The sequence below is a fragment of the Bos javanicus genome, chromosome 19 (genome assembly GCF_032452875.1).
Source record: "Bos javanicus breed banteng chromosome 19, ARS-OSU_banteng_1.0, whole genome shotgun sequence".
NCBI classification, from domain to species: Eukaryota; Metazoa; Chordata; class Mammalia; order Artiodactyla; family Bovidae; genus Bos; species Bos javanicus.
This window is the reverse complement of record NC_083886.1, coordinates 35,478,400-35,492,182: the sequence shown is the minus strand read 5'-3', so window position 1 is coordinate 35,492,182 and position 13,783 is coordinate 35,478,400. Positions and strand designations below refer to the sequence as shown.

The 13,783-nt window shown below is 58.9% G+C and overlaps 1 protein-coding gene across 1 annotated transcript; it reads right to left on the bottom strand.

The window, feature by feature from the left end:
* Nucleotides 1-35: 35 nt before the first annotated feature.
* MFAP4 (microfibril associated protein 4) lies at nucleotides 36-2,645 on the bottom strand. Its single transcript, XM_061391189.1, has 6 exons — nucleotides 2,544-2,645; nucleotides 2,236-2,314; nucleotides 1,879-2,033; nucleotides 1,372-1,468; nucleotides 1,112-1,294; nucleotides 36-968 (listed from the first exon to the last, which is right to left on the bottom strand). Exons 1-6 carry the CDS (start codon nucleotides 2,547-2,549, stop codon nucleotides 721-723), a joined length of 768 nt encoding a protein of 255 aa, XP_061247173.1. The 5' UTR covers nucleotides 2,550-2,645; the 3' UTR covers nucleotides 36-720.
* Nucleotides 2,646-13,783: the final 11,138 nt, after the last annotated feature.

The window sequence follows — 13,783 nt, the reverse complement described above, 5'->3', positions numbered from 1 at the left end:
GGCAAAGGTATCTGCGTGCACAACAGTGAGGCTGGTTCGTTCAGGTCCTGAGGTTTATTGAGACCTCCACTCCCACCTGCTCCCAGCCCCACAGAGGCAGTCCTCTGACCCTAGCACAGTCACACTCACCCCCGGGGCGGGTGGGGGGACCTCACATGTGTGCCCGCCTTGGCTGTGGCATTTTTGGGTGGCCTGTTGGAGCTGTGGTGAAATACAGTTTGGGTGTTGCGCTTCAGATGCCTTGGTCAGGCAGGCAGGGGGCCGCTGAGCGTGAGTGCAATGGGGCCGGGCTGTGGTGCTCACCCCGGGGGAACACGGGGGTGGGAGGAAAGTGAAGGGCCAGCCAGTGGGACTGCTGGGGTGTGGCAGCAGTGGCCACACGCGGGTGGCCTGGCAGATGCCAGGAGAGGTCTACAGGCTCGGCCAGCAGAGGCCGCGGTCAAGAAGCTGGCTAAAGTGGGACACAGCCCCATGTCCTTCGGGACAGGGTCCGAGTCCGGGCTGGACCGTGGTGCCTTTTGGAGGTTTGGGACGCTGCGGCAGCATAGCCTCGGGTGGCAGGGAGCAGGGGCCTGGCCGAGAGGTGGATGCCAGGGATGTGATGGGGATGTCTGGCTGGAACCATGGGGGCCTGGCCGAGGCGGTGCTGAGAGCAGCAGAGCTGCCGGTGGGCCGGGTGGGATGGGGGCAGGGGCGGTGGGCCGCGAGGGGGCCAGCCCCTCAGGCCCGGCGGATCTTCATTTCGGTGCGCTTGAGCGAGTAGTAGAAGCCCTTCCACTGGGCCCAGTTGATGCCATTGGCGTAGGAGAGGTGGGAGCCGCCCAGGTAGAAGCCGTTGAGGTTGGCGAAGTGGCAGCTGCGGAACCAGAAGGCGCCCGAGGAGAGTGCTGCACAGTTCTGCACGAAGAGGTCCTGGTCTCGGTCAAAGGTGGAGAACTTCTGGCCGCTGTGGTAGGTCAGCGAGTCGCCTGGCGGAGGGGAGGGGCACGGGGCAGCTGAGGCAGGAGGCCCTGGGAGGGCCCCCCGAGCCAGATGCAGGGTGGCCGGGGTGGCGGTGCTTGGGCCCAGTGCCCTTCCCCATCCCCAGCCCCACACAGCTGGCAGAGTGTACCTGCCCCGCCATCCTCAAAGCCCGACACATAGAGGGTGTAGCCATCCTCCTCTGCGCTGACAGCATTGGGTGAGATAGAGAAGTCAGCGTACTTGGCAAAGGCCGTGTTGTTCTCAAAGTCCTCCAGGTCCACCCGCAGCTCGTACTTCTGCTTCAGTGTCAGCAGGTGCATGTTCTGGAGCCCTGAGAAGGGGGGTGCAATTGGCTGGTCAGTGGGGACCTGGCTCCAGGGGCCCCCAGCCCACCGGGCCCTGCCTTACCCAGCCAGTACTCCCCGTCAGCCCGGCCAAAGCCCAGCTTGTAGTCGTTCCAGCCCCGGAAGAAGCTCACCGAGCCGTTGAATCTCTTCTGGAAAACCTGGAGCGGAGGGGGTGGGCCTGGATGCCTGAGGGGCCGGGGGCAGTGCCCTCACCCAGACATAGACCCTGTGAGGCTGAGGTGGTTTATGAAAGGACCAAATGGGGGCCAAGAGGAGGTGCGTGCTGGCCCAGGGGGCAAGAGCAAGTGGAGGGAGCTGGTGGGCTGGAGTTTAGGCACCTGGGGTGGAGTCTGGCACTGGCTGTGTGACTTGGGCAAGTTACTGCACCTCTCTGGGCTCCAGACCGTCATTTGTAAGGGGCACCTTGCTCCCAGGGTTATGGTGCAATGCAGCCCCTAACCTACCTTAGATGCCTAGGGTTTGGGGGTGGCGGCGCTCCACACACTGCTGTGAGCATCGTCCCAGGCTCACAGCCACGTGATGTGTCCCCCGTCCCCCCTCCACTCACCGTCCACTTCCCGCCCTCCGTGGTCATGTCGCAGAAGACGGGCACAGGCACGCTGGGGCCTGAGGGGTAGATGAGGTACACGCCGTCCGCCTGGTAGCCCTGGGCGTAGATGTCGTCACAGTCCAGGGGCAGCTGGAGGCACGACTTCTCCAGAGCTGGGGCAGGTGAGGAGAAGGGGCCTGAGGCGACGGACACCTCTGCACCCCATGCTTGCTTCCTTCCCTAGGCCAGGGGTGCCTACTGGCCAGCCCACCCGCCCCATCTTAACAGCCAGCCCCACTCCCAGCTGTGAGGGCCCGGGACAGCCCCTCGCCCAGCCTGTCACCCAGCCTGCGGGCCAGGTCCGAGGCAGCTTACCATCTCCCCGGATCCCCAGGAGCTGGGGAGCGCAGGGGCCAGCGGAGAACAGTAGCAGCAGTGGCAGGACCAGGAGAGCCTGGCGACAGGAGAGCAGGGTCAGCGCCCAGCCCTGGAGCCCCCGTCTCCCTGCACTTGCCCCTCATAGGAGCCAGCCCCACCAAGAACCCCTGGTCTCCCCTGCTGCCCCCACCTCCTCTGGGACAGGCTCACGACAGCCCCCGTCTGTCCGTGAGGGCCCTCTGTGCACGGTGGGCTCAGCCCACACGGCCCCCTTCCCGGCTCCGGCCCCCTTCCCGGCTCCGTACCTCCATGCTGTGAGCTGGGCTCCGAGCTGGGCTCCAGCGGCTGGGTGTCTGCTGTCCCAGACTGTCCGCCCAGAGTTATGTGCTGGGCCCCCAGCCAGCCGCCCGGCCCCGCCCCGTGGCTGCAGCGCCCCTTCCCCTCCCCCGCTCCACTCATGCTGTTGGGGGCCCGGGGCGGGCCTGGGCCAAGGGACCACCTGGATCTCATTAGGCCTGTCTGGGCAAAGCGCAGAGGACATCCATGCCCCGCAGACACCCCCGGACCCCTCCACCAGCACCCCCAGCCCCTGCCTTGCTTCCTGACGGCCCCCCTGCTCACGTCTGTTTATTTTCTCCCTCTCCTTCCCTGGCCTGGGTTTCATTAGCCATTGTCTTTGTCCAGGGGAAGGCTGGGGTGAGGGTGTTGGGGTATGTCTAGGTTCTGGGGAGGGGAGGCCCATTCTGGGGAGCAGAGGTGGGGTGGGGGGTAGCTCCAGAGCTCCCGATGTGGGGGCTGCGCCGGGGCCCGGGCTGGGGCCGGGCGTCTCCTGGCAGGGCTGGGACATTGCTGAGCTGTGAGCACAGGCCTCAGGCGTCCAAGTGCTGTCTGCCAGCCCAAGCCAGGGCCCCTCTCCAGCCCCCTGCAGCAGGCCCCCTCCCTCCCCCTCTCACACAGGCCTCCTCTGTTTTTCTTTCTCTTGCCCCAACCCCGTCTTCCAAATGCCTTCACTGGGACCGTCCCACCTCAGGCTCTCCTGGCTCCTCTCAGTCAGTTGCCTCAGCCCTGAAGCCCACCTCCTCCCGTCCTGCCCCCTGAGCCTCCGGCTCCGTCTCTGCCTCGGGCTCCCTCCCTCAGGGCTCTGGCCTCTGCTCAGGCTTCCAGGACAGTCTTCCTTGGGGGCGACCCTGCCACCTTCCCCACCCCCCCACCCCACTCCAGGCCTCCCTGTGGCCTCAGGCCTGAGGCTGGGCTTCTCATCTTGGACTTGAGAGGAGAGTTAAGTGTGACTCTGGTCCACCTGGAGGGCCTCAACCATGGTTGCTTGTGACCCCCAAAGTGCAGCCCAGCCACACCAGGCTTGTCCCGAGGAGGCCCCAGCTGAGCCTGCTCTGTTCCCTGAGGGGCCACCTGCCTGCTCCTTATTTGGCCTTGAGCGTTGATGGGCTGGTGTCGCGGCCCACTCGTGGGTCAGACATCTGAGCACCTGCCGTGTGTTGGCTGCCCACGGAGTGGCAAATGCAGGCACCAGACAGTTTATCGCACACGTCACGCGTGTTGAGGAAGAGTGTTGGTTGAGCGGATGAGATGTGCAAAGGCTCAAAGTAAGAGCAGTGCCGGCCCCGGCCCCTTCTCCCTCCTGAGTCCTGGCCCCTCGAGTTTGTGAAAGCTGATGACGGTTTTCTCTTCATAGCTGTGTGTGTCCCGGGGGACGTGGAGCCAGTCTGCCTGCACTCAAGTCCAAGTTGTGCCACCTGTTAGCTGCGTAACTTTGGACAGGTTCCCTAGCCTTTCTGGGCCTTGGTTAGCCCCTCCGTAGAACGAGGGTGGTAATAGTCTGTCCTTCAGAGGCCTGTGGTTGGGTAACAGATACCAGGTGCCTGGCGCAGGGCCCACAGTTGGTAACTATGTAGTGAATACTCACCTTCATCATCATAAATGTAATAATTGTGTAATAATTTTTCTGCTGTGAACAGATTGCCTGAAATGGGACTTTTATCCTCATCTGTGGAAGAGACGGTGGTCTTCCTCTCGAGAGCCGTTCTTCCCTTAGTCTTGAGTCCTGGTTCCTCGCTGGCCCCGTGGTCCAGCTCCCTTACTGAGGCCACATGTCTGAAATCCGGCCAAGAAGATGCACATGGATGTGGTGCAAAGGCAGCTGCTCTTCCCTCTTCTCTGACCTGTCCGCGGGCACAGCGGCTGGACGGGGAGGAGGAGGCCCCTCCCATGGGTGGTAGGGGGTGATCAGGGAGGAGCTGGGTCCCTTGGACTTCATGGCATGGTCGAGAGCCAGCCCTGACTGCCCTTCCCCAGGCCTCTTTCAGGCCGCAGAGAAAGGAACTTCTATCTAGTTTAAGCCTCTTTAGGCTCTTTCCTGTTACACACAGCTGAATCTAATCCTAAGACATCTATCCTTTCAGCTAATTTTAGCACAGGCAGGCTACAGCAAGGAAAATAATGGACAATCAGTCTTCAAAACTAATAAAATGTAAAATTAAAAAAAATACTAATAAACATGTCCTAATTCTAGCATCAAAGACTTCTGCTGAGTACAGCTAATAAGCCTAGGCCCCACCCCCTGCCCCCGAAGAAACCCAGAACATGCACACCAAAAACAGAAGAGGAAAGACAAGTAATTAAGGACTGAGGTGGTCCCTATTGTGTTTTGCCTGTTAATTTTTTCTTAAAACCTTCACGTGGGTCAGCAAAGCAGGCCCTCTGCTTGTTGGGTGTGGTGGGGTTTAGATGCACTCTTCAGGGACAGAAGTCTGGCCCCATGCACTCCTCTGAAGGTGGTGTCTGATGGAAACCCTTGGATGTCCTGAAGAGACACATTAGTGGGCGTGTTTATTGGCCACCCAGCATGGACATGTCTTCCTGGGTTTGGGGGGGCCCCTGCCTGAAATGGTTGGTTGGTTTTGCAGATCTAATCTGCTGCCCTGGGACCCACTGTGGGAGGTGTTGATTTAAGCTAGGGTGGGGGAATCCATTCTTGGAGTGCCAGTCACCCCCAGCAGGCCTGCTCCTGGGTCACTGGCTGGGCAGCAGTAACTTTGCAGGTGAGGTGCTAAGTCATGACAGCTCTGCCTGGGCTGCCAGCCCTGAGCTTGGGTCTCAGTCCCCTGCTGCTTGGTTTATTCTGGTTATGAGTCTGAGGAAGTCCCCTTGCTGTGAGTGAGGGGCTTCTCTGACCAGCATTGCCAGGAGGCGGGAGAACTCGGGGTGACAGGATGGGGGCAGTGGGCCCACTGGACAGGCCTATCTGCTGCGGCCCCCACCCCGCCTGCTGCGGCCCCCACCCCACAGGCCTTGCACGGGTCACCTGCTCACTGTACTCCACCTGTCTGTCCTGCTCTGGCCCCATGGGCCCAGATGCTGGCAGAATGTGGCCCTTAGCAGGCACCAGCAGGGCGTGGGGGGGAGAGGTGCTCCCAGGCCCACCCTGCCAGGACCTCAGTTTGGCAATGGCTGTGTCCCCTCTCCACCCCAAGACAGCACCCCAACTGGCCCTGACGACCTGCCTCCTCCCTTTATCCCTGCAGCCCAGGGTGGTCCCAGGTGCCTTCCTTAAGGCCCACAGCCCGGTGACAGTCCCTTCGTGAAATTCTCTACAAAGCAGAGCAGCTGAGTCTGCCTTTGTTCCCTGCCAGATCCTGGATGATACAGGTCTGATGCTGATTTTGTCCTGAAAGCCTGGCAGCCTGCAGAGCATCCGGGACCACAGCTGAAGATGAGGTCCCTCGTCTCCCGCAGGAGGCCACTGCTCCTTCTGCTTGAGCTGGAGAAGACTGGGTGTGTGTCCCCCAGCCCCGGCTGAGTGAGGGGCTGCCTGCTGTAAGGAAGGAGGGTCTTGCTGAGCCGCTGACCCCAGGCCCCTCCCCAGAGGCTGCACCTGCACTGGGAGGGAGGCTGATGGGGAAGGGGTGGGGCCCTGGGGCCCCACAGGCACTGTGGAGTGTCACATCAGATCACATCAGGCCCACCGTGGGGTCAGGGCTTCAGCAGGTAACATTTGAGGACACAGGCCAGCCCATCACCCCTGTGCCGGCAGCAGAGGACAGACACACAGCCTCAGCAGTCCTGGAGCCAGAGAGGAGAGCGTGATGACAGGTGGGATGGGGGAACCCTGGGGGAGGGTATTTAAACACAGGGTGCAGGAGGGGGTCACCGGGTGTGTGATGAGCTTGTGTGCCGCTCTCTGATTGGCTGGCAGTGAGGGGACAGCCTGGTGTTTGCAGAATGTCAGTCATCCACCTCTGGGTCCCACCAGGCTGGGATCCACGTGCCGGTGGGCCATGTGCAGTACACTCTTCCCACCTGGTAGGGGTCCAGTCTCTGCAGCACTCAGAGGCCGTGGTTCAGACTGCATGATCCAGTCCAGTTCCCTGAGGTGGAACTGAAGATCCTGGGCTTTGTTCTATGGCTAAACTATTATTATTTTGTCTTACTTGTCTTCTTCCCATTGTTTGTGCATTTACTCACTTCTCTGATGAAACTTATTCTTTGGAATTCAAGGAAGACCTAGGAGGCTAAAGTTATCCTATAAACAAGAGGCAGGCGGAGGCCATGGTTGGGGGCAGTCTTTTCCAGGAAGACCCCATCGGGCCCTGCTCAACTGTGGGGGTATAATTTACACATGGTAAAATCCATCAACTCTAGGTGTGCAGTTCAATAATTGTTCCTTTAAAAAAAGACTTTATTTTTTAGAGCACTTTTTGGTTCACTGAGAGGAAGGTACAGAGATTTCCCACACCCCCGCCCCGACACAAGCACAGCTCCGCAACAACAGCCCCACCAGACCCACGCCCTCAGCTCAGCATCACTCGGAGCCCACAGCTAACATGAGGGGTCATGCCTGGCACTGTGCGGCCTGCATCACATGCCGACACACACACACACACACACGAGTCTTCCTGCCCTGAGAGTCCTCTCTGCTCCACTTAGTCGTCCTGTGGCACCCTCCCCACCCCGCCCAGCCCCACAGCCAGGGAGCCAACTTGAGGTGCTGATGCTGGGGGTGAGCAGCTGTCTGCCCAGGCGCTGGCCCCTGCTGCAGAGAAGAAGCCTGGGTTTGGGGGCCCAGCGCCCTGAGGAGGTTGCAGGTGTTGGGGGGTGCGTGCAGCACGGGGAGCCCGGCAGGCTGGAACAAGGGTGGTGTGGCTTTGTGGGCTGCAAAGCGCCCCGCACTTCATGTCCTTCCTGGAGATGATTTAGTAAGAGCCCCAGAGTGAAGAGTGTGGCCAAGGGTCATTCCACCTGACCAGGAAGACCAAGTGGCACAGAATTCTGCTTCCGGCGAGTGTTCTTCTCACCACCGCCAGCTCTGAACAAGCACAAATATGCACATGTGCCCACGGCACACACATCCCCTCATCCTTGCGTCCCTCAGTGTTTATGGGGTGCCTGTGCCACGCCAGTCACCACAGGGCACTCACGATGTGAGCAGTTTAGGGGATGCAGACGGACACCCACGTTCTCAGCATCCATCTCTGGAGCCTGGCACACTGCCATGCTGAGGTGACCAGGACACACCCAGGAGCAGATCCAGTGGATGGCCTGCCCACATCAGTGATTGAAGGCAGGGAGTCTCATAGAGTTCAAGTTTGGGGCAGGAAGCCTCAGTGAGCAGTGAGAAGGTTCTGAGGGACTGAGACTGGGTGAGCAGCTTTTTCTATAAATGGCCAGATGTGAAATAGCTCAGGCTTCAGGAGCCCTATGGTCTCAGACTTGAATCTTCAGCTCTGCCACCTTGGCCATCCCTGGACATGCACGAGATGGCTGGGCTCCAGTGAGCCTTATTGACAGGTGATGGGGAAGGGGCTGATTGTCCGGACCCCTGGAATAAAGACTGCAGGGGCAGGGAGGGAGCAGTGCAGACATTCCAGTAAAGAGAGGTGTGAGCAATGGAGTGACATGTGCAAAGGCCCTGGGGTAGGAGGCGCCTTTGCATTTGAGGGCTGGGGCGCCAGCCGACTGGCCAGGCAGAAAGGACAAGCGAGGACACAGGAGAGGCTCAGAGGAGGCGGGGCAGGGTCCTTCGGGGCCTCGCAGACACAGGACGGACTTTGGCTTGTGCAATTGTAAACAGTGGGAAGGGAGGGCCGTGGAGAATGCCAAGGCCCGTGCCTAATTGTCTCCCCGTGGTTACTCCAAGTCTCCTTCCTGCCCGAGGCAGAACTAAGAGCCCGTTCTTGTTCTTTTTCCTGCAAAGAGAGCTGGTCCTGAGTCAAAAAGACAGACTCACTGGGGGAAGAAAAGTCCCTGGCCAAACATGCCCAGACCTGGTGGAAGCAAGCAAGGCTGGGGGTGGGGAACAGCTGTGTCCCCTGGTCCTGCTGGTGCCCCAGGGACTGGGTCTCCCTGATACAGCAGTGGCCTTTCCAGTGAGTGTCCCATGAACTCTGGGGTCTTCCCTGGCTGCACCAGGGTGATCTTGGCTCTTATGGAGAGCAGGCGTGCCCTTGGGAGGCTGGGGCCCCCACAGGTGGCCTCCGATCCTTGTGAACTGATGGGAGGCACGTCCCGGCAGTTCTAATGAAGCTGAAGCCAAGTCGAAGGTGGAAGAGTGCGATGTTAATGGTTTTCCTTTTATCGAGGTCAACGATGGTGCGGGCAGGGGTGCAGCTTGTACTGGGTGAACCACTGTGTCACTACCTGTAGGTCAAGAGACAGGTTTCCGGCCCAGAAGGTCACGTCTATGTCTCCCACTCCCCAGCCCGAGGGAGACACCATTGTCACTGCTCTCAACTTGCAGTGGCTTTGTCTGTTCCTGAACCTCCTATAAGTGGAATAATTCTATACATATTCTTAAGCATCCGGTGTTCTGCTCAATACAAAAGTATTTTTAAAATAGTTCCATGTAGTGCTTCTCAGAGTGTCATCTGGGGTCCCCTGTGGGTGTCTGGGGCCTTTCCAGGGATCTGAACGATGGGAAGCGTTTTCACAGTAGTGTGTTATTTGCACTCTGTGCCCTGCTTTTCCAGGGAGTGGGATGGAGTTTGCAGAGCCTGTGACTGCGGCTTCTCAAGACTGAACACAGAGGCTGGACGGCGGCAGGAGTGCAGTGGGGCCCAGGGGCCTATCTGGGCCATGCTTGCTTCGGGTGAGATGCAGGCAAGGAGGCCCTGAGCTTGGGGGGAGTGAGTGAGGGGCTGGAGGAGGGGAGGGCTGGGGAGCTGTAGTGGGGGGACTTTAGATGGGCAGGCCTCGTGGGGAGGGAGTGTCAGGCTATCCTACAGGCAACAGAAAGCCGGTGTCCCATTTTAAGCAGGAAGGGACACCTTTCTTCTAGATTGTTATTTTATTTTTAACTAGACTTTTGGTCTTGAGGTCATGGTAGGTTTCCATGCAGTTGTGTAAATTGATAGAGTGCCCAGGCATCTTTTTCTCCCCTTCCCCACCTTTTTTTTGGCTGTGCCTGGTCTTAGTTGCAGATGCAGTCTTGCCTCGTCCTTGCAGTGTTGGGATCTTTTCTCGCGGTGACCTGTGAACTCTTGGTTGCAGAATGCAGGACCTTGTTTTTAGTTGAGGCACATGGAATCTTTAGTTGTGGCATGTGGGATCTGGTTCCCTGACCAGGGATGGAACCCAGCCCCCTGCACTGGGAGTGCAGAGTCTCAGCCACTGGATCACAGGGGAGATTCTGAGCCCTGGTACCTTGTCCTGTTTCCCCAGTGGGCATATGTCGTTCCGTTTCCCCAGTGGGCACACGTCGTACGTTTGTCCCTCAGCATCACAACCCGGATGATACCATGGATGCAGTCATCATGCAGGACATTTCCAGGACTGCAGGGTCTGCCCTCTGGCCTGTTGATGGCCACTTGGTGCTGAATCCTGAACAGTGGGACACCTCATCACACGATGCCTTGAGACACTGGATCCTGTTGGCCCCTGTCTCGTGGCTTTCTCTGACACCCCTCTGGCAAGGGATGGGGTAAAGCCTCAGGATGCTGAGGCAGGTGGGCGTCCAGGCTCCTTACTCTGCCACCCCAACCAGTGCCCCAGGAGGGGCTGTGACCACCAGACAGGCTCAAGATTCTGACTCCCCAGGTGGCTTCCACAGTGCTGTGGGGTCAGGAGAGCGGGTGTCCCCAGCTGGGAGAAAAGTCCAGGCTCCCTCCGGCCTCCTCTGACACGGCCAGGTGAGGGGGCATCTCGTCCCCCCTGGTGCCGGCTGGGGCGGCTAGGCTGGGGCTGTATCTCTTCGTGGTATTTGGCTGGAGTGTTTACTGTCTAAAAGTTTCCCATCTTGCAAGGCTGTCCCTCTCCTGATTTCTCAGTTAGAGTGGGGGTGCAAGGAGTTTATTGGGACTTTTTTGGTCTGCCTGTTAGCCTTTGTGGGCTGCCCCTTGTCCAGCATCAGGTCCAGAACAGTGAGGCAGAAGGAGAATCCAGGGCACCCACCTCCATGTGGCTCCTCAGGTCCCGAGGCCCCAGTGCCTCAGACCTCCCCTTCTCTCTCCTTTAGAGTCTTGTCTCCTTTAGAGTCAGTCTTGTCCCGAACACTCTGCCTGGTGTCCGGGCGTTTCGTCGTACTTCACACAGGAATGGGACAAGGCACACCTGCTCCATCTCCCTGTGAGTGGGAGTTGCTCAACAAGACTGTGATGCAGTGTGACGTACATGGAGCACCGTGGGCCCATCTCCATGGACATGAGCCCCTGGCCACCTGATGAAGTGGCCCAGCAGGATCCCTTATTCCTGAAGGACTCGTTTTGATTTACATTCGGGCTGGCAGGGCGTAGGGCTTCCCAGGTGGGCTAGTGGTAAAGAACCTGCCTGCCAAAGAAAGAGACAAAAGAGATGCAGATTTGATTCCTGGTCAGGAAGATCCCTGGAGAGGGAAATGGCAACCCACTCTGGTGTCCTTGCCTGCAGAATCCCATGGGCAGAGGAGCCTGGTGGACTACAGTCCATGGGGTTGCAAAAAGTCAGACACACACTAAAGTGAGTTAGCACATATGCATAATACTGGTGGAGCGGGTGGGGCAGGAGCTGTCAGCCTGCAGTCTGTTCCTGGTGGCCGCTGTGGATGGGCAGGGCTGGCCTGGGCCCTGGGGATGGCTCCCCAGCCTTCTCAGGCCTGTCAGCTGACCGCCTCCCCGCCTCTGGCCCCAGAATGTCCTCTGGGACCAGCTGCTCCGATCGGGGTGGGGCTCCTGCTCTTCCTGCCACCAGATTCATCATCAGAAAGCAGAAGCAGATTCCAGCGTTTGGACACCATCCTCCCTGACCTCTGGGGTCAGCTGGTCACTTCCTGTTACCTAACCTCACTCCACACTAGATTTCATTAACAAACAGGCTGTGTGGTGGATTGCTGAGCACCTGGCTGTTATGGCCGCTCTGCTCTCCCCAGGTCTAGGCTACAGGGTGGGGAGGGGTTGAGAGAGGAAGGAGTGTGTGTGTACATGTGTGTGTCTATGTATGTGTATGTGTGTGTGAGGGAGTGAGGTTAGCAGAAGGCAGGCGTGGCTGTGAGCATCTGCAGAGCCTCAGTTTCCTCATCTGTAAAGTGGAGCAATGATTCCACCTTTGGAGGAAATCTGGGAGAACTGAGTTTCTATCGTTGAAAGGACTCAGCCTACCTTCAGTTCAGTTCGGTTCAGTCGCTCAGTCGTGTCTGACTCAGCGACTCCATGGACTGCAGCCTACCAGGCTCCTCTATCCATGGGATTTTCCAGGCAAGAGTACAGGAGTGGGGTGCCACTGCCTTCTCTGCCAGGCTTCCCTGTCCATCACCAATTCCTGGAGCTTGCTCAAACTCATGTCCATTGTATCGGTGATGCCATCCATGGGATGGCAGCCTACCTTAGGAGCAAGTAAATGCCTGTGACCATCTCATCAGAGTAACAAACTAGCTGAAACAGGGCTCTGTCTGTGGGGCATGGTCTTCACGCCCTCAGGTCCTGCCTCTGTAGGAACCTCTCGGATTCTTATTTGACAAGAGGAGGGGTCAGGCCCCCTGGACGGGGAGGGGGCTGAGAGACCAGGCAGGGGGCAAACAGTGGGGAGATGCTGGCACAGTGAGGTGAGGTGAGCCCAGCTGGCATTTATTGAGCACCAGCTGCATGCCAGGCTCTCGCAATAACCCAGCAGGGGGGAGATCATTATCTTTAGCTTTACTGTCAGGAAGCTGAGCTGCAGGGAGGGGAGTGACCAGGCTGGCAAGCTGGGCAGGGTTGGCATTTGAACCAAGGCCTGGGTGCTGCCAGGGCCTTCCAGCTGGTCCGGTCCATCTGGGGGTGGTCTTGGCCACCAGATGGCCAGTGGAGGTCCAGATGTAGAGGCTGAGCCTGCAGGGGGCCCGGCCCCAATCAGTCTGGCTGGCTGGCTGTCCAGCTGCGAGCTGCTGCCTCTCACCTTGGAGGGGTCTGGGGGGCCAGGCCCAGCTGAGTGGAGACTGTGGCAGGGTGTCTGCTCCTCAGGGCCAGCTGGCCGCATCCTCAGCATCCTGGCCGACTGCCTGGATGCTCCAGACCTGGTGGGCGGCTAGGAGTCCAAATGGGGGATTTCAGGGGAGGGGCCTGGAGCTGGGCATGGGCTCGGGTTCAGGGAAATTGGTGCATGATGGCGCAGGTTCCTTGGTTGCTGATGGCCCCCCGCTAGCCAGTGTAAACCTCAGGGGGCCTTTGAGCGTCACCACTGTCACCTCCAGTCCCCACAGTAGTCAGTCAGTGCCCTGGCCTGGGCGTCCTGCCCATGAAGGTCCCCTTCCTGTCCCTCGTGCTGGGACTGTGGCTTTTCTACCCCTTCCTGACCCCCAGGTGGGCTGCCCCAAGTCTCTGTGAGGAGGTCATGTGACTCTGAATCTCTGCTTCCCTGTCCTGCAAAGTGGGGCTGTGAGTGTTAAGAAGTGGCTCCAGTGTCCATGGCCCCTTGCCCTCTCCCACCCCACCAGATTGGCTGCTGAGCCCCACTTCTGACTGACCACACCACTGCCCAGAAGTTTCCAAGTGCTCCACAAAATCTCCACTCTTGTCCTCATGCCCTTTGTTTCAGGGGACAGAGCCCAGTGTGCTCAGCCTGACCGCCAGGGCCTTTCCGGTGGGCTGCCCGGCTGCTGACACACAGCAGGGACCACCTGTGTCTGTTGTCCAAAAGAAGCAAGAACAGATGGGATTCTAATTGGAAATGGACTCAGCCCAAAACAGACCCCTGGGTGCCTAGCGTCAACAACAGCTCTGCCCACGCCACCCTGCGGCTGAAGCGTCTAGTTTTAAATCATCAACTATTTATTTATCTATGACTGGACACTTAGGATGCTTTAATCTCCCCTTTTAATTAGAAAAAAAAGTTTGTTTTTGGTGACATGGCAGACCATTAACCTCAAAACTCCAGAGCAAGTCAGACGTGCCTGGAACCGCCCTTCATTGTGGCTGAAGTTGGCAAAGATCAGCGTGTGAGTTGACCTCTATGCAGGTGAAGATCCCCACCAGGTCGGCGGTGGTGTCAGGGCAGGAGCCCCTGGCACAGCACTGCCTGCTGTGGCAAAACTTGGTGGCACTCTGGACGCAGTCCCTAGGGGACAGGTCTCAGGCCTGGTTTA